The sequence below is a fragment of the Mytilus edulis genome, chromosome 2 (genome assembly GCF_963676685.1).
Source record: "Mytilus edulis chromosome 2, xbMytEdul2.2, whole genome shotgun sequence".
NCBI lineage: Eukaryota > Metazoa > Mollusca > Bivalvia > Mytilida > Mytilidae > Mytilus > Mytilus edulis.
The window spans coordinates 57,007,545-57,030,897 of record NC_092345.1 but is presented as its reverse complement, the minus strand read 5'-3'; the positions used below and the strand labels follow the sequence as shown (position 1 = coordinate 57,030,897).

Here is a 23,353-nt window from a genome sequence, read left to right as displayed (position 1 = left end):
GATTCAGTATTTTTATTTTGGTAGCATATTGAATATCATTCTTAGAATTTAATGAAACTTGTAACTCTTTGTAACTGTTCTTTAAGATTAGTATAAATATAAAAATAAAAAGTTGTGGTATGATTGCAAATAAGACAACTCGCCACAAATGACAAAATGACACTATTAACAACTATAGAACACTGAAAAGCCTTTTATGTATATAATACATTTACAGGCATATGCTGAATTGTAATAATTCTAGACTGGAATAATATAAAAAATCATTATTTCATGGCTATTTTATGAATTAAGATTCAAGTTTGAAACTTCCAATACCTAGCAGTGCAGCAGATCTTGCTGCTTAAAACAAAATAATGCACTTATTTTATAATACTTTTTATGCCCACCATAGTGAGGTGAACATTAAGTTTTACCATTGTTTGCCTGTGCATCTGTACATCCCAAAATTGACTTCCAATCTCAACTTTAGTTTGCCTCTACCAAATGTTATGAAATTATACACAATGCTTATTACCACAAAACACAGATTAGGTTTGCATTTTGGTTGCATCACTTTTACCCTTCTAGAGTTATGTCCCTTTCAAAATTGAAAAATTGCTGAATTTTTGTTTCCATTCTGTAATTTTAATTTGCTCCAAACAAATTTTATGAATCTTATACACAATCCTTGTTACCACAAAACACAGATCAAGTTTGGATTTTGGTTACATCACTTATATCCTTCTAGAGTTCAGTCCCTTTGAAAATTAAGAAAAATGCTGATTTTTTTTATTCCATTTGGCAACTTTAGTTTGCCAAACCAATTGTTATAGATCTTAAACACAATGCTTATTACCACAAAACACAGATCAAGTTTGAAACTTGGTGGCATTAACTATCGATTTCCCTAACCCATCAGCTGTCATGCATTCAGATCTCTGAAGCACATTCAAAATCAATGATGTTTAATGAGCTCATGGGATTCTGACTCTTTTAGGAAGCCTGAATTTGTCTTATCCTTTCTGTATGTCAAATATGTTCGAGCAGACAAAAACCTCACCACTATTATTGTGAGTTGGAATTTCCTTTTAATATATGTCATCTCTCTTTTACTCTCAAGACTTCGTTTCTGACAGTATTTGTTGATTAAAAATATGCGGATTTAAAAAAATTATCTACACAAATACATTTATAGTGTATATATTTCCTTTAACTGATTGGTATGTATGGTTATTTGTTTGGTACTGTTCGAACAGTAGCACAAGGAAGACGGCGAAAGGAGGAAACAGTAAACTACAAAACATGCAATAGACATAGAACAGGAAAATTCATGTCAGCAATATACAAATAGGAATGATATGTTGTATGTGGGGGGGGGGTTAAATTTTTCTCATTTCAGATTTCATGAATAAAAAGAAAATTTCTTCAAACATTTTTTTGAGAGGATTAATATTCAACAGCATAGTGAATTGCTCAAAGGCGAAACAAATATTTTAAGTTCATTAGACCACATTCATTCTGTGTCAGAAACCTATGCTGTGTCAACTATTTAATCACAATCCAAATTCAGAGCTGAATCCAGCTGAATGTTGTGTCCATACTTGCCCCAACCGTTCAGGGTTCAACCTCTGCGGTCGTATAAAGCTGCGCCCTGCGGAGCATCTGGTTGTATATCTTCCTTTCTCCTACAATAGCTACCGTATTAACTGATGAGCACTGATTCTAAATTTGGTTAAGCATTTTTAATACTGAAATTTATGAACTTTACATAAATATGCTTCCAGTTTGAAGATGTTTTCAAATTAAGAATAAGTACGCAATTTTCCTTTTGTAACATATTCATTATCGTCTATAGTATTTTCCCAATAAATCCTTTATCTTCTAATCAAAATATTTTTACCTTTTCAGTGTCAAAAATTTTCAAATCAAGATATGCAATTAAAAGTATCATATGTTGAATTTTACAGCACAGTCAAGTCAGGATAAGTTATAGTTTTATTATGAATAATATGAAATGACTGCCACTTAATTTGTATTTTAGACATATACCTACAACTGCTTATAAAAATTGTATAAATAAAACAATATAAAATTCTTATGAAATGAATAAATTAAAATGTTCTTTCAATGCGAAATCAACTAATTCTGGGACCATGTGTGCCCTTTATGTCACTATTGCAATGGGGCAATGGATGAGTTGTTTTATTCCAGAAAACATATTATAAGCCACATCCATGTGTGTCACTGTGTTCTGTAAATTTCTCATAGGCAGATAAAGCCCCCCTTTTGTGGAAAAAACTTGGTGGATTACACAAGAATACCTAGCACTTGTCCGACCAAAACTAGAATATGCTTGTTCGGTTTGGAACCCTCATACTGCTGAACAATGCAATAAACTTGAGATGGTTCAACGTCGGGCAGCTAGGTATGCCTGCAATCGTTACCACAACACCAGTAGCGTTACAGACATGCTCAATACCTTAAATTGGCCTACATTTACCTTACAACAACGCAGACTTAAAACTAGACTTATAATGTTCTATAAAATTGTTCACCATATTGTCGCCATACCATCAAATTTACTCATACCAACAGACAATAGAACCAGACAATTCCATCCACAAACTTACAGACACATACTTACATTTAAAGACTGTTACAAATATTCCTTTTTTTCCGTTTACTATTACACAATGGAATGTACTACCTCCAAAGGTAGTACTTTCTCCGACCTTAAATATTTTTAGAGAACAGTTGACACCTACTGTTCTCTACAATATAAAACAGTAAACCTAGTAGTTATGTAAATAGTTTTAACCACATGTCATGTTAGTATTTGTTTATTTTTGGCACTTTTCTTTTGTAAATATTTATTTATTATTATCCTACGCCCCTTCTTTTTACATTTGCCAACATTAATAATTAAGAACAAATTGACGAGCAAAAAAAATGTTTTATTATTGGGTCTCTATTATTTCTTTTAAATTTCGCGCTTTTAAAACTCATGATTCCCTCCCTTGAATGAGCTCTTCTGCAGAAGGTATAGAAAAGAATTTGTTTACCTATTTTTCCAATTTTGTTTCCTAAATATTTTTTGGCGATACAGAACGAAAATGAACAACGACGACAGTCCAGTTTTACTTTATGCACATCCGTCGATGTATTTGCTGGCAGAAGAAATTGTCAACATGTGTACAAGGCTATCTAACGAATGCAGCCAATCTTCTCAAGCCGATACACCGTCAGTCAGCAAACGATCGGTAAAAACGAAACTAAAAAAAAAAAATAAAAGATCTTAAAACTATGGGAAATTGCTGACACTGACAGATTTTGTATCTGGCATTATTGACTTTTAATAATTTCTAAACCATACGATAACTGCATGTATTCACTTTGTTTACAATACAGCATATGATATTATATGTGTGAAGTGTAAGTACACATATGCTGTAGTCTCAGTTTACTCTGACATCCAACGGCTGTGTTTTGTGAGACCAAGCTTGTCTGGCAAAACAGCCATTGGACATTGGAGTAATCTCGGACTAACATATGCGTATACCTTACACATGTTACACCTCATCCCTATTTGGACATGTTGGACATCACAAAAGTGCTTGTAAAATTTTGACGTCATTATAAGAAAAATATATATACGCCACTATGGAAAAGTGTTTGTTGTATGACATCTAAAGTTCAAGCGGGACAGATTCACAGGTCAAGCTTAGCTGGAAAGATTTCCAAGTAGCCATAAGATGTACACTGCAGCTTTGGAAAATTTAATCTGCATGATGTTTTGACCTGCTGATACCTCTCTGAGTACTAAGGCTTCTTCCATCTAAGTAACAGACTCTGCCCAGTGTCCTAGCACTCCCTTGTGTTAAAGTAGGGATTTTCCTTGTAAATATTGTTGTAAATACTTAAGTGACACATCTCCATTAATCCTGATAGGGAGTGTACATGGATTCCACTGTACCCTTGAAGCTCTCTAGAGTTTTTCCATAACATGAGGGATCTACACACATACATGTAGCCTGTCAGAATAGGCCTTTTCACCATTACTGCAGCATATACACCTTTTAGCAATTTATTCCTATGCAGATAAGTTTTAAAATTACACAACTGAGTTATTTTTCAAATCAGTTGAAGCTAACTGGGAGCCTTGTTCAAAAAAGTTTTGTTCACAAAAATTTTCATAGAGACCTGTTTAAACCATTGTAAACATATTAAACAAAGCATTTGTATGACTTTAATTTTTCTATTTAAAATTGCTACCAAAAACTATAAATTATTAAAATGTCCTCTTTTTCCAAAATTTTTCCTTACTCAGCTCATTGCTGATAATCTTTGATTTTGTTCCACTTGACCTCAGGAAGATATTTTAGTACCTGGATTGGACTGCATAGCAATAAGGTGTATTGAAAAGGGGCAAATTTTTTGAATGGCGATTGAAATACTTAGCAAAGTTTTGAACCTATATCATCTTTTCTAGCAAATGTTGTTTCAATGATGTTTTTCAAGAATTTTTTGTAATTTCACTAGCTCCATTCAGGGGCCTTGCATGGTTGGTCATTTTTTGCCCCAACTTTGACTTGGAGATCTACAATGTATCTGCTGATATCTGTTGGTTTGTCTGTTCAAGAAGAGCAGCTTGTTATGTTCTGTCCTAATATTTTAATAATAACAGACTTGTGTGGTGTCCTAGCACTCCAGTTCTTGGTTGGCGATTGTCTTTGAAAATATTGTTTTAATAACATGTATTGTACAATTATATATATACATTTGTGACACATTTCCATTTATCCAAGTTGGAAATGTTCACAAATTCCACTGAACTTGCAGCTCTAGAAGGGTGCTCTGAAAAATGGAGGATCTACCCCTATTCAATATTGCTGCAGTAACCATGAAAGGGCCTTGTTATGTATGTAGCTTGGTATTAATTTTTGCTGTACGTGTATCAGTATTTGAGATATGAAAATTGTATCCCTTTGACTTTTTTCCCCAATCTTTTCGCCCACTGGGGGTCCCTGAAGAAAATTTTCTGGTCCTAACTATTATTTCTATTTCAAGATACCAAAATTGTTATGGTCCTTGCAAATTTTAGTGTTCAAAACCTTCAGATCAACACTTTTTGAGAACTCTTTTTCCTTCTAAACTTCTACTTTAGAATGTATAAAGTACATGTTCTTGAAAATGAAAGTACTTGAAAATACTTGTATCAATGGTGGAAGAAGGTTCGGGCATAGAGGGCGTCCCCACTTCCCCCTCAGCCTAGGTTGGAATAGGTGACTGTGGACAATTTCATTTTAGCCTGTGAACTGTCTAAATTTTTGTTTAAAGCCTATCTTGGTGATATAATTTGACTATCCAGAATGACTTGTATTTGCATGTGCATGTATATATATTTAACATTAAAATAATTTCAGTGTACACAAGATTTGGTAAGTTAGAAATTTAGTACATGCATTTTACTTTAAATTGACTTAGTGAGAACAATTGTATAGATTAACCATGTATGTTGTATAAATATTTAAAAAAAATCTGTATCTGTCCAAACATTGAGTTAATTATGTATATACTTTTGTTCTTGGATGTTTAAATCACTTGATTCAGCATTGTTATAGTCTGTCTTTTTTCCTTTACTTTCCATCAAATTTCTATCTTGTTTTGAAGAATGTATTCTCTTTTGAAACCATGCTGCATGATAAAATGTGCACATCTACTGCTTATATCTGAAGATCAGGTGAAGTAGATTTACTCAACATGCTGAAGGTTTGTAGGAAAAAGTAAAATTACAAAAATACGAAACTCTAAAGGAAAATTCAAAGCAGAAAGTCCCAAATCAAATGGCATCATCAAAAGCTTAAACACTTAAAAAAAATGGACAACATCTGTAACTTGGTATGGGAAGCCACAAACTAGAATAAATGTTCAAGGAATAGAGTATTAGCCCTTTGCACTTGCATCACTTTTATCATTGCAAACATATTTCCATCTTCTCCCCTTATTCACTCCAAATGATATTATCTTTCCTTTCAGTTTTGTAAACCTCTATAACATTTTACTGCATGTACTAGTAGAATAGATATTTATTTTTAGTTTTCAGTTTTCTTGTCAGTTTAATAATAATCATACAGAATGTTATATGATAAAATTGAGAATTGAAATGGGGAATGTGTCAAAGAGACGACAACCCAACCATAGAACAGACAACAGCAAAAGGTCACCAACAGGTCGCCAATGCAGCGAGAAATTCCCGCACCCAGAGGCCGCTGTATCATTCAGCCTGCCCCTAAACAAATATATATACTAGTTCAGTGATAATGAACGCCATACTAAACTCGTTTTTCACTGCATATAAATGATTTAACCCTTACAAAGAATTGGCAATGATAAATACAGATCTTGCCTCCAATTTTGTGTGTGTATTCCAATCACTTTCAATAGCTTTAGCAGTCAGATGGTTTAAATGGTTTTACAGTTATGGTTAAGGAATACATTGTTATATTTTTAAGATTTAATGCACATTTCGAACTAGAATTGAAAGTTTATAACTTAAAATTAAAGAAAATTAGTAACTTTTGAGGGAGTGGCTTCCTTTTACTGTCTCACCAACTCATGGGTCTTAGACTTTTTAAATCAATCTAAAAAGTTTGAATGATAACACTTTAATATTTTAATCATAAGTTCTAGTAATTTTCAAACATTTAGACATCAGCTTTATCTTATAACTGGAAAGGTAGGACAGCTTTAATATTTAACATGTGATGTGTTTTTTTATGAATATTATGTCGCTAATACAAAAATGTCATGAAATAAGTATTGTTTAAAACATCCCTAATGAAATCATATTAGAATAATCAAAATATTTAAACAATCAATGAAAAATCTTTCAGTTTTGTTTCAAACAGTTGTAGAACGTATAATTATGTTCAGCACTAATTAAAAAATGAATGCAAAAAAAATAATTGGAGTTATCTTCCTTTTTCCATATTGTTGTTGAATATTGCCCTCCAGTGTTTGATACAATGTTTTATTTTTAGTTCCCATTAAAAATAATTGAAATCTTTTCCCTTCAGTGCTCTTAAGCACTTTGAATAAATTTTTGAGGCATATAGCATTGACATTTGAAATTAAATATATAAAACAAAGTTTAACTTTTCCAAAAATAATATTGAGACTGGTTTGTTTACAGACTATCACAAATTAGTGTCCTCTTTCTATGCCCAAGTAACCAAATTTCTCTCTGTCGGTTTGTCTGTCAATCCTTCTGTCCTGAATTGGGATACAAAATTGTTTGTCCAGCCATCTCCTACAGTGTTGGAGGTACAACCTTAATGTTTTATAGGATGTTCATACATTTAATGGAAGTGTGCAAATTTATTAGATTTACAATATTTAAAATTTTTGAATAGACCTTTTAATGTTATTGTCAGTTTTAAATGTACAATTTAAAAAAATGCAAACTGTCGCAATTGACATTTTAGTGTGGTCTTTGGTAGCATGTTAATGTTATAGGTTAATCTCAGGCAGGGTCAATTCAAAGACTTTTATTTGAAAATTGATCTCTGATTCCTCTCTGCCAAGCACATGTCATTTGGAATAAGTCAGCTTTATATGCCTTGGTATGGTGACAATCCTGGATACTGTTTGATCTTTGTGAACTATCATGTAAAAATTATAACTCAAAATTAACATTTTATTTCTTTAATATCTTATTTACTTTCAGATTGAAAGAACCTTTTCCTTAAGTGGCAATGGCTTAAGAGCTGTGATATTTAGAAAAACCATTCAGTGGAAGAAGTTTCAAGATGGTTTCCCAAACTTGTTCATTGAAGATGTCAAATATATGGCAGGGAAAGATGGCAAGTGATGTATATATAGAGCATTTTAAGTTAACAAATATAAAGAAAGTGTTAAACTGTATGTACGTACTTTACTTGTTAGTTGATCATATAATCTTTAAAATCGTTTGCCAATGACCATATTGATGGTTTTAACCCCTTATTTTGATTATCAATGCATTTATTAGGAGGGCTTTATATCTGGAACCCATCTTTCTTGATGCCTGAATTAATTAGATGATCACATTTTCACATAAATCACAATTATTCATTCTTTTCTGTACTACAATAGAAATATTGCATCATATATATATCAAAATTTGGTGTATTTTTTCAGTTATATTTATTGGAAGTTTTCATACACCAGAACTCATCTTTGAACAGCTATCAGTTTTATACAGTTTCCCAAGGTAATTAAAAATGTTCATGTAAACTATTAATAGTTAATTAGACTACCTAATTATTTTATTGAGAGATAGAGAGACAAAAAATAGGTGTTTTTGAAAACAGTTCTTTGAATTTTATACCGCAAATTTTTTTTTATATGATGTCGTCGTCTGTTTGTGTCATTGTCCGAAGACAATAACTTTAGTTTAAGTGAATGGATTTCTATGAAATTTTATAATCAGATGCTCCACAGGGCACAGCTTTATACGACCGCAGAGGTTGAACCCTAAACAGTTGGGGCAAGTATGGACACAACATTTAAGCTTGATACAGCTCTGAATTTGGATTGTGATTAAATAGTTGACACAACATCGGTTTCTGACACAGGATGAATGTGGTCTAAGAACTTAAACTTAAAAACTTAAAAATTTTAAATTGGACAATTACCTATTATGGTCCAATATCCAAAATCTTAATACATGGTTAGGTTCAGCATATCATAGAACCCCAAGGATTCAATTTTTGATGAAATCAAATAATGTTCAATTTAAGACCCTTTAAACCTCAATGTGGACCAATTTGATAACCGGGCCCAAATATTAAAAATCTAAAAACATGGTTAGATTCAGAATATTGAAGAACCCCATATATTCGATTTTTGTTGAAATCAAACAACAAACAAAGTTTAATTTTTGACCCTTTGGACCTTAATGTAGACCAATTTGAAAACAGGACAATACTGTGCAATTGAATATTTCTTGCTATTGCGTAAAACTGTGCAATTGAAAATTTCTTGCTATTGCGCAATATTGTGCAATTAGATATTTCTTGCTATTACGCAATACTGTGCAATTGAAGATTTCTTGCTATTGCACAATACTGTGCAATTGAAGATTTCTTGCTATTGTGCAATACTGTGCAATTGAAAATTTCTTGCTATTGCACAATACTGTGCAGTTGAAGATTTCTTGCTATTGCGGAATACTGTGCAATTGAAAATTTCTTGCTTTTGCACAATACTTAATATAATAATTTTGACCCCGATTTGGACCAACTTGAAAACTGGGCCCATAATAAAAAATCCTAAGTACATATTTAGATTTAGCATATCAAAGAACCCCAAGATTCAATTTTTGTTAAAATCAAGCCAAGTTTTATTTTGGACCCTTTGGACCTTTATGTAGACCAATTTGATAACAGGACCAAAAATTAAGAATCTGAATACACAGTTAGATTTGACATATCAAAGAACCCCAATAAATCATTTTTTGATGAAATCAAACAAAGTTTAATTTTGGACCCTTTTGGCCCCTAGTTCATTGGAACCAAAACTCCAAAAATCAATCCAAACATTCCTTTTGTGGTCATAAACCTTGTGTTAAAATTTCATAGATTTCTATTAACTTATACTAAAGTTATTGTGCAAAAAACAAGAAAAATGGTTATTTGGGACTATTTTTTGGCCCCTAATTCCTGAACTGTTGGGACTAAAACTCCCCATATCAATCCCAACCTTCCTTTTGTGGTCATAGACCTTATGTTAAAATTTCATAGATTTCTGTTTACTTATACTATAGTTGTGCGAAAACCCCCAAAATGCTTATTTGGGCCCTTTTTGGCCCCTAATTCCTAAACTGTTGGGACCAAAACACTCAAAACCAATCCCATCATTTCTTTTATGGTCATAAACCTTATGTTTAAATTTCATAGATTTCTATTTACTTTTCCTAAAGTAAGAATGGAAAACCAAATGTCTTCGGATGACGACGACGAAGACGCCAACGTGATACCAATATATGACCAAAAAATTTTCAATTTTTGCGGTTGTATAAAAAGTTTCAATACCTCCTAAGGAAGGTTGGGATTGTTTTTTTGGGATGATGGTCCTTACTGTTTTGGAATTAGGAGCCAAAAAGGACCCAAAACAAGCATTTTCCTACTTTCAGGCTATCAACTTGTATATAAGCATTTCAATTGCTCTGAAATTGTACCATCAATGTTTAATACCACAGGAAGAAGGTTTGGATTGATTTTGGGGGTAATGGTCCCAAAATGTGTAGGAATTTGGGGCCAAAAAAGGGGCCAAAATAAGCATTTTTTTTATTTTTCAGTCAATAATTTGTGTTTAATAAGTGTATAAATCTCTCTGAAATTATACCACAAATTTACATACTACAAAGGGATGTTTATGGGGTGGGGGATGGGGTTATGGTTCAATTCATCAAGCAACTAGGAACAAAAAAGGGGGAAAACAAAAGGGTTTTTCTGGTTACAGGACGATTTTTAAATTTTAAAATCAGTGAAGGGGAGGTAATCCAATTAAAATTTAAAGAACACTGTTATGTATAGGTTTGATTACTTGATTACCTCTCTTACACTGCTTGAAAATTATGTATTAAGAAATTATGATTGTCTTCAGATGTGTAGCTGTAGGTTGCATTTCTGTAAATATTGTCAATGCAGTTTCCCGTAGGAACTCCTTAAACGGCTAAAACTACCACTTTTACTATGAAGTTTTGAATAAAATCTTATCCTAGAATTGAAAGTTCATATGCACTACAATTTTTTTCAAAGGGTCAAAATATAAGGCTGTGCGGCATATTTTCAATGTTTATATGCCCTGAACTTCTCATAGTTTAAACTAACGTTAATTTTTTAACTACCCCTACCTCGAATAAAAGGTTACCACAGATTTCAATATAAACAATATGCACATGTATATTTACTGGTAACAACACAGGGATCATAACTGGGAACCAGTATGTAAACAAAATTAATTTTTTATGAATATTCTAAATCTCCCAAAAAGAGGTGTGGTTTGAGAAACAGCTGTATTTACAAAGTGCAACCTGTTAATTTATTTTTAGAAGTTATTGTTTATTAATATTAATTTTAACCATGACTGTATTTCATTTTATAATTTGATATTTTATGATGTATTTAAATGAGTATAGTTATTATTGCCAACTCCATTAGAAATTTGAATTGAGATATTTTTTTTTATTTGAGGAAACGGGGGAGGTGAAAAAAAATGTAGGAGGGGTGTCAATTTTTCTTATTTCAGATTTCAGAAATTAAAAAGAATTTTTCTACAAATATTTTTTTTTTGAGGGGATTAATATTCAACAGCATAATGTATTGCTCAATAGGAAAAAAAATAAATTTTAAGTTCATTAGACCACATTTATTCTGTGTCAGAAACCTATGATGTGTCAACTACTTAATCACAATCCAAATTCAGAGCTGTATCAAGCTTCAATGTTGTGTCCATACTTGCCCCAACTGTTCAGGGTTCGACCACTGCGGTTGTATAAAGCTGCGCCCTGTGGAGTAGAAGCATCTGGTTTAAATTTAAACATATTTGAAATAGATTTGCAGTCTAAAAGGTATAAAATTCAATTCTAACTGAATAACAGAATATGGAAATAATTATATGTAAGTATTTAGTCAAAATTAGGTGTTTTTTTATGTGCAGGGGAAATTGATATATTTTGAACCTTTACCTGATAAAAATCTATATGGAAAGGCAAATATTAATGGAATTTAAAAAGAGATTACTGTATAGTGAATACATCTCAGTAGGAAATGAATCCCTCTACCTGAATGTACAGGAAATATTTGCTACTGGATATTAAGCAAACAACAATCAAACATGAACTATATCTAAAAAACTAAGTCCTTACACATATCACACTAGATATGAAGTCAACATCAATATTTTATTTAAATTTAAAAATTCATATTTTATTTAACATATATTCCATATCTTGATACTACATGTAGTTGTAACCAAGCTTAAAAAACATGACATGTCTATATTTTACTTATATGTTAATTTATGTTTTAGATATTTAGCAAAATCGTTTCACTTTATCCTGCCATACTTTCCAACAGGGACAATGGAAAGGGTAGATACTGAGGGACAAATAGCCACTGCTAAGGTAAAGACTATCAAGTTGATATTATTAAGGTCAGATTCAAAAGTTGGTATTTCAAACTAAACATATCGTCTAAAAATATCACACACACACACACAAAATATGAACTAGCTAGCTATTATGAAAACCACTTTGTCATGTTGCTATACTAATTGAAATTTAGAGTTTTTTTCATAAAAAGTTTGTAATTTTTTGTAAAAATTTATTCGTAATAAGCTATTCATCAATTATTTACATTTAATTTTGAGATAACATACCATTGAACTTAACAGACATTTTTTATTCGCAGACATTAGCAACTCTTATTTCAGCCATACCTCTAACAGCAAAGGGACCAGCACAGATTTGTATTTTTGATATTCATGCTTTACAAGAAAGATTTTATTTCTCTGATAACATCATTCCAAGGTAAGTAAGATATATTATGAAAAAACAAAACATTTTTAAGACCTAAGGTTGAGCTAATGCTATGCATTCTGTAGTGGCAACAGGGATATATAAATATACAGCCATTCAAGTCAATCATTTGATAACATATAGCTTTTACTTCCACCCACGCCAACGTCATTGATGTTCCAAAATAGACAAACAACAGACAATAAAAGTGGAACATAGTCCATGCTATGTTTACGACACATTCATTGTGTGTCATTTATCTTCATTTTTTAAAAACTTTTTCAGAAACTTTTCTTTAGATGCATACCAAAATAATTTGAGTATAGATTTACAGGCTATGTATTTTATGACTATAACATTGTGAAATATGCGCTAGTTTTAAATTATTTCATTAATTAGAAACTGTATTTTTGTAGACTTGAGTCAGCAGTTCCATTATTACTGAGAGAGGTTGATAGGATGGCAGACAAAGACAACATAGCATATGCCTTCCCAGATGATGGAGCTTGTAAAAGATTTCATCACTTTTTTGGTGATGATAACCCAATCACATGTGTTAAAATAAGAGATGGGAACAAGAGAATCGTTAAAGTCAAAGATGGTAATTATGAAAAAAGAACATTACATGACTATTTCAATATTGCACCTGTAAAGAACTTGAAAGACTAATATAACATTAAGAGCTCTTCTTAGGGATTTATATTGGCTGAGGGTTAAATGGTGTGTGACATTGAAAAAGCCATTTTACTTTAAAAAGAAGAAAAACACAAAATAAGTCATATCAGTAATTTGTTTCTCTCCTTGATTGCGTTATAACAAATGACAAAAAATGTATCTACAAGAAAAATAAAATTTTGTCAAAGAATGTTTTCGGATTACTGAAAATGAGCTCAGAGTTCGTCAATGGCTGATACAGTATCATTGCTTTCCTTTATCAGACACTCTACTTTAAAGGGAAACTTCGCAAAAAAATCAAAAATTGATATTATGTTCATTCTGTATAAAAATGCTCAAATTCATAGATATTAAAGTTTTATTCCGCTAGATAAGCGATCACCATCAATTTTAAATTTAGAGTATCAATTCTCTGCGATCCGCCATTTTGTCTTCTTTCCCGATTAATAAAAACGATATGTCTATAAACCACAAAGAAACAAAACTACAGTAACCGATGTAGTCGTAATTGTGTGTCGATATCTTGTCAATCGTAGGGTTGTTTTATCCGACTAACTAACTTGATACGAAAAATATTCTTACTTTTTTTAAATTACCATGGTCTGTTGTTTTTAAACTGTTGATATTGGAATTAGGTGAAAAGTCAAAGTTGAAATCATAAATAAGTGTTCCGTGAAAATTGTTTTCGAAAATCTAATTTGTTCATAATTCTTTAAAGTAATAAACAAATATATTTTGATCTTCCCTCATCTGATCACCAGCATGGCTAAAGGTATTACTTCCAAAGGTATTGTGAGGGGTGTGAGGTGACACGTCCAGGTATTCAAGCGATTTCCTGTCGGGCTTGCAAGTTCATGCATCGTTTCACTTCTGCAGGTATTGATCAGTGTACACGGCTGATAACTTATAACTTATAACTTTCCATTTTGAACTATCAGATGAATAATATACAACTCTGTCTTACTTGTCATTACTAAACTCATACGCTTGTTTATAAATAACATTTCTGGTGTAAAGAATATAATTCATAAACATATAAATAATACCCAAAAAATAAGATTTGATGAAATTAAAATCTATTTAAATATTTTTTCCAAGGGTGAATTTGGGAAAATGTAATATATAGTCATTGTCAATAGTGAAGGACAGATTGGAACAGACCAGAAATATTGATTTAAAAAAATGTACGCGCTTGCCGACGATTCGTTTATACGACTGGATAGAAAGTTACGGAACTATAGCGCAATTTAAAATATATACATGAATACATTGAACATAAGAAAAAACATATATTTTGAATAAATAGGGGTAAAAGTGTTGTAAATAGACTAGTCCACGTATGCCAACAGTATGTAATCATCGAATGTCGATAGACTATTGTATACCAGAAGAAGAAGAGAACCAATTTGATTTAAATACAGGTCGATGTATAACTTTTGCTTTGGTTCATTGAAGCTGTGGACCTAGTAAAATCACAGATTTATATTTCAATAAGATTGTTCTTGAACAAAGGAAGAAATTCGTCATCACAATTGTTATATATGCCACTGGACGAACACTAATTATCCCCAGGGAATGTGAATATTTTGCTGGGAAACTTTTGAGTATCAAAGTTTCAAATTAATTTCGGGATTTATTTTCTTTCTTGGTATTCAATAACAGAAAAAAGAATAAATTACTTGTTCGCTAAATAGGGGTATTCTTGTCAGATAAAAGACTTTTAGTTATATTTTAAAAATAGGGAAATATGACATTAAATTGGTTCTGTCTTTTTTTTAAACATCGTTAAAAAGATGTGTGTCTAAGGTGAACGCCACAAGAACCCTGTAATACTAGTACGAGAGTATAGCATGTAAACATTTTTTCTCAATAATATGGTTGTATTGGAAATCTTTTCATACAGATTGACAACTCATTGTCCGATATGCATGTAATATTTGCCACATGACGCCCATAGTTATTTCTACCATCATCATCTTATTCTGTGATATTGCTGTAAACATCGATGGTTCACACCCAAACAAAATGGGAGTAATGGACCTTCAGAGCTTCTCCGTGTTATACACTTGTGAAATATATAGACGAAATTTCTGTATTGAAATGAATCTACATCTCACAAACAGGATTTTTAAATAACGATTGTGAGTAATCACCTTACAAACCAATATAAACGTATGGCAAGATATAACCATGAAGAAATTTTGTTTTTGTCAGACGCAAGAACTCATCACTATATATATCATAAACGTATACGTATATATATGCATACAGTTTCAAATATTAAGAACAAGCGGTCGATGTCGATAGTCTGTTTTCTAACTGTTCAGAGTTAGACATGTCACTTGTTCATTCTTGGAAGCCTTCATATTCCCCGTCTAACGATGGGAACTTTTTCTGATTGTGTTGACTATAAATGCTTGTATGGTAATTCTGTCGTTTATCTGTACAAGCGGTTGCATTTCCTCTCCTTTCCCAACAAACAAACGAACGAAACGCCACTAGTCTGATTTCTCTGGAGCTCATCCTCAATTGCTCTTATACGTCAGGAAACTTACATGTATACTAATAATGGTGAAAAATTATTACACCAGGGTTTTCGATATCACAAACTAGTCAAAACATTTACTAAATTTTATCATCGGTATAAAGACATTATTCGTAAATATAGCTCAACATGCAGACTTTTAATACGTTCAGGTATTTCACATCCAATTTTTTATGGTAATATTCTTTATAAAGCACAAAGGTGTCAGTATTCACCTCAGAAACTTACAAAACCTTTGAATAGACTTATTAAGAAGGGATATAATTACGATACTGTTGTCAAGTCATTAAAGATTGCATATTTTGGCGTTAATATTGAGTCATTGATAAGGTCTTTGCATCGGAACTAAACACATTTATTCTAAAAACAGTTGTTGGCATGACACGGGTTATGTTCTTCTCATATATGTTATGATGGTATGATACTAAACCCCTAACGGGAAGGATTGTGCCTGATGTTCATATGATGAAATCATATTCTTTCAGTCAGTTTAGTTGAAGTCTGGAGCTGGCATGTCAGTTAACTGCTAGTAGTCTGTTGTTATTTATGTATTATTGTCATTTTGTTTATTTTCTTTGGTTACATCTTCTGACATCAGACTCGGATTACTCTTGAACTGAATTTTAATGTGCGTATTGTTATGCGTTTACTTTACTACATTGGTTAGAGGTATAGGGGGAGGGTTGAGATCTCACAAACATGTTTAACCCCGCCGCATTTTTGCGCCTGTCCCAAGTCAGGAGCCTCTGGCCTTTGTTAGTCTTGTATTATTTAAATTTTAGTTTCTTGTGTACAATTTGGAAATTAGTATGGCGTTCATTATCACTGGACTAGTATATATTTGTTTAGGGGCCAGCTGAAGGACGCCTCCGGGTGCGGTAATTTCTTGCTACATTGAAGACCTGTTGGTGACCCTCTGCTGTTGTTTTTTATTTGGGCGGGTTGTTGTCTCTTTGACACATTCCCCATTTCCATTCTCAATTTTATAATAATGATTGTTTCAAGAACAACGATGTATGGACGAACTATTATAAATTCGTCAATATCAGTTATGCATGACTAAAATATAACTTTTATTACAACTACTGTATTACTTATTTGGATTAATGACGGCTATCATGTTCAACATTGCACAAATATTATCATAGAATTTAAAAAAAAATCCTCAAAAATCCTCAAAAGAAATAATGCCTTAGCTTAGATAATTGATATTCTTTTCACAAAAAGTTCGTGTAAATGATGGTCAAATGAATTTAATTATGTAAGAATAAAATGTTAAAAAGAAACTAAAAAAAAATCATGCATGTTGTATGTTGTATTTTTTTGTCAATTAAAAACTTTAAAATTGCAATAGTTTTATTAGCATTTAAAGTCATAAGAAACCTAAAATTAAAAAAAAATATGCATATGTTTTTTATAACTAAATGGATAGTTTTCATTATACAACTTATGTACATATACTTTTTTTCTGAGGAAAATTCTTTAATTTGTCCACATTAAGAAGAAGTTTACTTATTTTTAATTGCTTGCTTCCAGGAAGCAATTCGCCGACATATTTTCCGTATTCATAGTGACCCGAGCGTAACCCTCCTCGTAAAAATCCGTTGATCGCAATACGCATGGATCTGTCATTGAAATAAACAAATATCTGATTATACATGTTAAACACGTGCTCAATACCCATGCTTTTTGTGATTTGTTTACTATAAGGTGACAATCGGTAAAACTCGGCTTCAAAACACGGCATTTAATGAGCAGCCATATTTGTTAAATCATAACAAACAGAGAGAAAAAAAATTGACGATTATATGATATATTTGCGAAAATAATGATAAAATCGTGCACAGAGGACTTAGTTTATGATATATACATGCATTGGTTCAAGAATTAGATAAACATTATTTTTCACCACTCACTCGTTTCATATGACTTTAAACACAGCCAGATTTGAATACAAGTTAAGAAATTCCGGTAAAGTCAATGATATCAAACAGATGTACAATGGTATATCAAATTGGGTAATCATGATTGCATTTAGTTTTTATAAAAGATTAAAACTACTATTTTTTGCTTCATATTTGAATCTTTACGCCAATTGCCGCTAAGAAAGTAATCAAAAATTGTTTCCTTTTATTTTTATACACTTTCAGAATTACGAATCTGAATTTTATTTTCAATTAATTTACACAATTTAATTATTGTATCTTTATTCTCATCGTGTATTAAATCTTAGTGTATTAACATCGTGACAGCATACTCTTTCTAATCCTTTCTGTTTATCCTTTCCAAATAACAACATTTATACCTGTGTACGCTTGAACTCACACCTGCGGCTAAATAGCTACAAGGTAAACGAATTGACCTCAAGCCGAGAAATATACAGTGACCTTTACAAAATAATATACACACTCTGCTCACACATTAGTTGCATTGAAATGATTATCAAAACAATAACGGTAAATATAACTGAAATATTTTCAGTTCAATATCAGTAAAAATGTTCAATAAATATTTTATGAAAAAAATCTCAACAATAATTAATTAAATTTATTCAAAATATTTACTAGAGATAATTTTATAGGAGTTTAATTCAATCAATACAAAACGGTATATGCATATTCATTTTCGTTCATTCTTATATTGTGGTTAATAACTTCGACCATTCGTCAGCTGTGAGCTTTTAATTAAGTATATTGTGGATAAGCTATAAGAGTTAAACAGATTTTATTTTTTCCCAGAATTCAATAAATCGGGCTAATACGTCACGACCCACTCGAGAATTCAACCAAAAAAGTTACAAATACTTGATTTTCTCCGTTATTAGAAGGAATATAAATTTAAAACTTTGCAAATGTGTTTTTAGCTCACCTGGCCCGAAGGGCCAAGTGAGCTTTTCTCACCACTTGGCGTCCGTCGTCCGTCGTCGTCGTCGTCCGTCGTCGTCGTCGTTAACAATTTACATTTTGAACTTCTTCTAGAGAACCACTGAATGGAATGGAACCAAACATGGCATGAATGTTCCTTATGAGGTGCTGACCAAGTGTTGTTACTTTGTTGCCGATCCATCATCCAAGATGGCCGCCAGCCGGGGACTTAGTTTAACATAGGACCCTATGGGAAATGCATACAAATGACTTCTTTTAGAGAACCACTGAATGGAATAAAACCAAACATAGCATGAATTATCCTAATGGGGTGCTGACCAAGTGTTGTTACTTTGTAGCCGATCCATCATCAAAGATGGCCGCCAGCGGGGGACTTAGTTTAACATAGGACCCTATGGGAAATGCATACAAATGACTTCTTCTAGAGAACCACTAAATGGAATGAAACCAAACATAGCATGAATGTTCCTTATGGAGTGCTGACCAAGTGTTGTTACTTTGTAGCCGATCCATTATCCAAGATGGCCACCAGCGGGGACTTAGTTTAACATAGCACCCTATTGGAAATGCATACAAATGACTTCTTCTAGTGAACCACTGAATGGAATGAAACCAAACATGGCATGAATGTTCCTTATGTGGTGCTGACCAAGTGTTGTTACTTTGTAGCCGATCCATCATCAAAGATGGCCGCCAGCAGGGGACTTAGTTTAACATAGGACCCTATGGGAAATGCATACAAATGACTTCTTTTAGAGAACCACTGAATGGAATAAAACCAAACATAGCATGAATGTTCCTTATGGGGTGCTGACCAAGTGTTGTTACTTTGTAGCCGATCCATCATCCAAGATGGCCGCCAGCGGGGGACTTAGTTTAACATAGGACCCTATGGGAAATGCATACAAATGACTTCTTTTAGAGAACCACTGAATGGAATGAAACCAAACATGGCATGAATGTTCCTTATGAGGTGCTGACCAAGTGTTGTTACTTTGTTGCTGATCCATCATCCAAGATAGCCGCCAGCAGGGGACTTAGTTTAACATAGGACCCTAAGGGAAATGCATACAAATGACTTCTTTTAGAGAACCACTGAATGGAATAAAACCAAACATAGCATAAATGTTCCTTATGGGATGCTGACCAAGTGTTGTTACTTTTTAGCCGATCCATCATCCAAGATGGCCTCCAGCGGGGGACTTAGTTTAACATAGGACCCTATGGGAAATGCATACAAATGACTTCTTCTAGAGAACCACTAAATGGAATGAAACCAAACATAGCATGAATGTTCCTTATGGAGTGCTGACCAAGTGTTGTTACTTTGTAGCTGATCCATTATCCAAGAAGGCAGCCAGCGGGGGACTTAGTTTAACATAGGACCCTATTGGAAATGCATACAAATCACTTCTTCTAGTGAACCACTGAATGGAATGAAACCAAACATGGCATGAATGTTCCTTATGTGGTGCTGACCAAGTGTTGTTACTTTGTAGCTGATCCATCATCCAAGATGGCCGCCAGCGTGGGACTTAGTTTAACATAGGACCCTATGGGAAATGCATACAAATGACTTCTTTTAGAGAACCACTGAATGGAATGAAATCAAACATGGCATGAATGTTCCTAATGTGGTGCTGACCAAGTGTTGTTACTTTGTAGCCGATCCATTATCCAAGATTGCCGCCAGCGGGGGACTTAGTTTAACATAGGACCCTATAAGGAAATGCATACAAATGACTTCTTTTAGAGAACCACTGAATGGAATAAAACCAAACATTGCATGAATGTTCCTTATGAGGTGCTGACCAAGTGTTGTTACTTTGTAGCTGATCCATCATCCAAGATGGCCGCCAGCAGGGAACTTAGTTTAACATAGGACCCTATGGGAAATGCATACAAATGACTTCTTTTAGAGAACCACTGAATGGAATAAAACCAAACATGGCATGAATGTTCCTTATGAGGTGCTGACCAAGTGTTGTTACTTTGTAGCCGATCCGTCATCCAAGATGGCCGCCAGTGGGGGACTTTTGAATGAAATTAAACATGTTCCTTTCCTTATAAATGAGGTTGTGTTGTCACTTTTAGCCAAATTTTATATTTTTTTATATGATTTCAAAAACCCAAGTAGAATCAGGTGAGCGATACAGGCTCTTGAGAGCCTCTAGTTTATGTTAAGATGAACATAATTAGATGATAAGTAAAAAATCGTGGAATTTCCCTTTAAGATAGATTTCAAATACCGCATTATTAATATTTTAAGGAAAGCACAATGTTGTTCAATTGTGGCTTAAGTTAAAACAGTGGGTAAACAAAGGAACTTTTCCATAAAAAGAAAACCCCAAAAGTTCTCTATTTAAAGGATTATCACCAAAATATATATAATAAAAAAAACGTTCTTAATTTTATAATTTTCTGTTTGTAGGAAGTCCAGAAAACAAACATGTAATAATAGTTGATGATCTTGTACAGACTGGGGGTACATTGAAAGAATGTGGAAAGGTTTGTACTTTTCTTCAAGTGTACAGTTACTTGTCAGATAAATAGTGAAAAATGCTACAAAAGTAAACATATAGCATGGATGCAGCAGAAAGTAGGAATAAAATTATGTTTGAACCTCAAACTAATTGCAACAGAAAATGTTTTAGTTCTTATACATTGTATAAAGCATTAAGCCAAAATCTACACAGATGAAAGTCTCATAAAATCAAACTTGAGCAAAACTCAAATTTTGCATTTTTAATTCCTTATGGAAATTAACATTGGAAAGGGAGATAACTCTGCAAAAAATATCTTTTTTTTTGTCAGCTTTTGTTGATTTATTTTCTTAGAATTAATGTAAAATATGATACTTTGATGATGTTATAAGTTAGTATTTGCCTATATTATATAATCCTCTGCTCATGAAATGTACAAAACCGAAGTGTTATGGGCATTTCTATAACAATATGCTTTTATGAAGTTTCCATGGGAGATAATCATGTTTTCTTTCTAAAAGTTTATATTCATAAGAATGTTTAAGGTTTTCTGCCCATGTAAACTTATTAATAGGTATTGTTATTTCACATATATTTTACTGAAAAAAAGATGTTTTAATTGAAATGATGTCTGATTCTTATGAATATAGAATACTTTTCGAAAGAAAAACTATATGAAAGCTTAATAGTTTGGACATTTTTATAGTAATTCAAAATTACTACCTATCACCTTAGCATGACAATGACAATGAATGTCTATGCAAACTGTTAGACTGATTTTTCACAACAACATTAAAGTTAACTAAAGTTTGAATAAGTTGCAATAGGTGATGAGCAACACTAACAGTCAAGTCACAGTAGGTAGTTTTAACTCTTAATTATGATTTAACACCTCAGTTTATTAATCTGGGCAGTCGTGTATTTTTACAACAAAAAATTGATTTCATTTTCAGGCTTTACTGGAAAAAGGAGCAAAGTCTGTAAGTGCTTATGTGACACATCCAGTTTTCCCAAATGACTCATGGAAGAGGTTTGTTGATTCAGATGTTAAATTTGAAAATTTTTGGATCACAGATTCAATACCTCATGCTAGAGAGATATGTGAGCACCCTCCATTTAAACTGCTTTCATTGTGTGATCCTATTGCTGAGATGTTGATGGGATATGATCTCATGCCTTGCAGATAGTGTCTGTTACTGGTGTTTGTCATGTGATTGTTATGTAATCTACACAATTGTTCCAACAAACAGGAAAGAATTGTGATCTCATTTACTGCTGATATTACAATTTACAATTTGTTTTACATTTTATATTAAGAAAAACAGCAAATAGGTTTGATATGTTCGGATAATCATGTAATGTAGATTTAGTAGTAAATTGTTGTTGATTCTATAGATCATAGATTTTGTTATGGACTAGTTTTATTGTTATTTTTTTATATATATTATTGATAGATTTATTGTACAGTACTAATAAATGTTATACTTTATTTTACATTTTCCCAAGATGATTTTTCTAAAAACCTATTTCCTTTCATTTCCTAGGATAATGATTCACCTTATTTTTTAATTGGAGCTTACAAAACTTTGGAAAAAGATGTATTGATGTCTGAAACTAATGTCTTAAAACTTAGAATGATGGGTAGATTTATGTTTGGAGAGCCACCACTTTAGATGAAAAAATAACTGTTTTCCAATCACATAGTACAGCCTGTCGGGAAAACACATTTCTTTTGTCTGATCTTTCCAGCAATTTTTTGTTTCAAATTTTTTTTCCCACACTTTAGAATTTAGTTATTTTTCAGCAAATTTATAAACTTTGTAAACATTCTACAATGATTAGTCACAAGTATTGCATCCAGGCCATTTGAGACGTTGATCATTTTTCGAGACTTAATATAGTGACAGGTTCATAAATTGTCAAATGGACCACTTGGTATTTTTTTTTAAATGTACATCTTCTATAATATGAAATTTTGATAAATAACTACCTATGTGTAAATTCTTGTCTTGGTCATTATTCAGTGTATGAATTATTGTTCAGTAATTTTTCATTCTTTTTATGTCAAGGTTAACATTATCATACCAAACTGTTAATAGCCTATATAGGTCAGCACTTAAAAAATGCGGTTTAACCCATTTCCATAAATTTGTAAAATAGAACTCATGTTGTTTTTTTTATAAATGTACATCTTTTGATAAATTATTATATGTAATAATAC

General features: G+C 32.3%; 1 protein-coding gene across 2 annotated transcripts; it reads left to right on the top strand.

The window, feature by feature from the left end:
• The first annotated feature begins 2,995 nt into the window (after positions 1–2,995).
• On the top strand, positions 2,996–23,353 carry LOC139510290 (uncharacterized). Of its 2 annotated transcripts, XM_071296794.1 has the most exons (9): positions 3,011–3,242; positions 5,406–5,420; positions 7,709–7,844; positions 8,161–8,233; positions 12,058–12,151; positions 12,438–12,556; positions 12,961–13,145; positions 21,081–21,157; positions 22,086–23,353. In XM_071296794.1, the coding sequence occupies exons 1-9, from the start codon at positions 3,096–3,098 to the stop codon at positions 22,317–22,319; spliced, it is 1,080 nt and encodes a 359-aa protein (XP_071152895.1). In that variant the 5' UTR covers positions 3,011–3,095; the 3' UTR covers positions 22,320–23,353. The 2 variants fall into 2 exon arrangements, with proteins under 2 accessions (XP_071152896.1, XP_071152895.1); XM_071296795.1 differs by lacking the exon at positions 5,406–5,420 and having other exon boundaries at positions 2,996–3,242.

Excerpts from the sequence above, each read along its gene's own strand:
- LOC139510290 (XM_071296794.1), top strand. The coding sequence starts at position 3,096 with ATGAACAACGACGACAGTCCAGTTTTACTTTATGCACATCCGTCGATG. Across the intron at positions 8,234-12,057 it reads GTTTTATACAGTTTCCCAAG|ATATTTAGCAAAATCGTTTC; the intron begins GTAATTAAAAAT and ends TTTATGTTTTAG. Across the intron at positions 12,152-12,437 it reads GACAAATAGCCACTGCTAAG|ACATTAGCAACTCTTATTTC; the intron begins GTAAAGACTATC and ends TTTTATTCGCAG.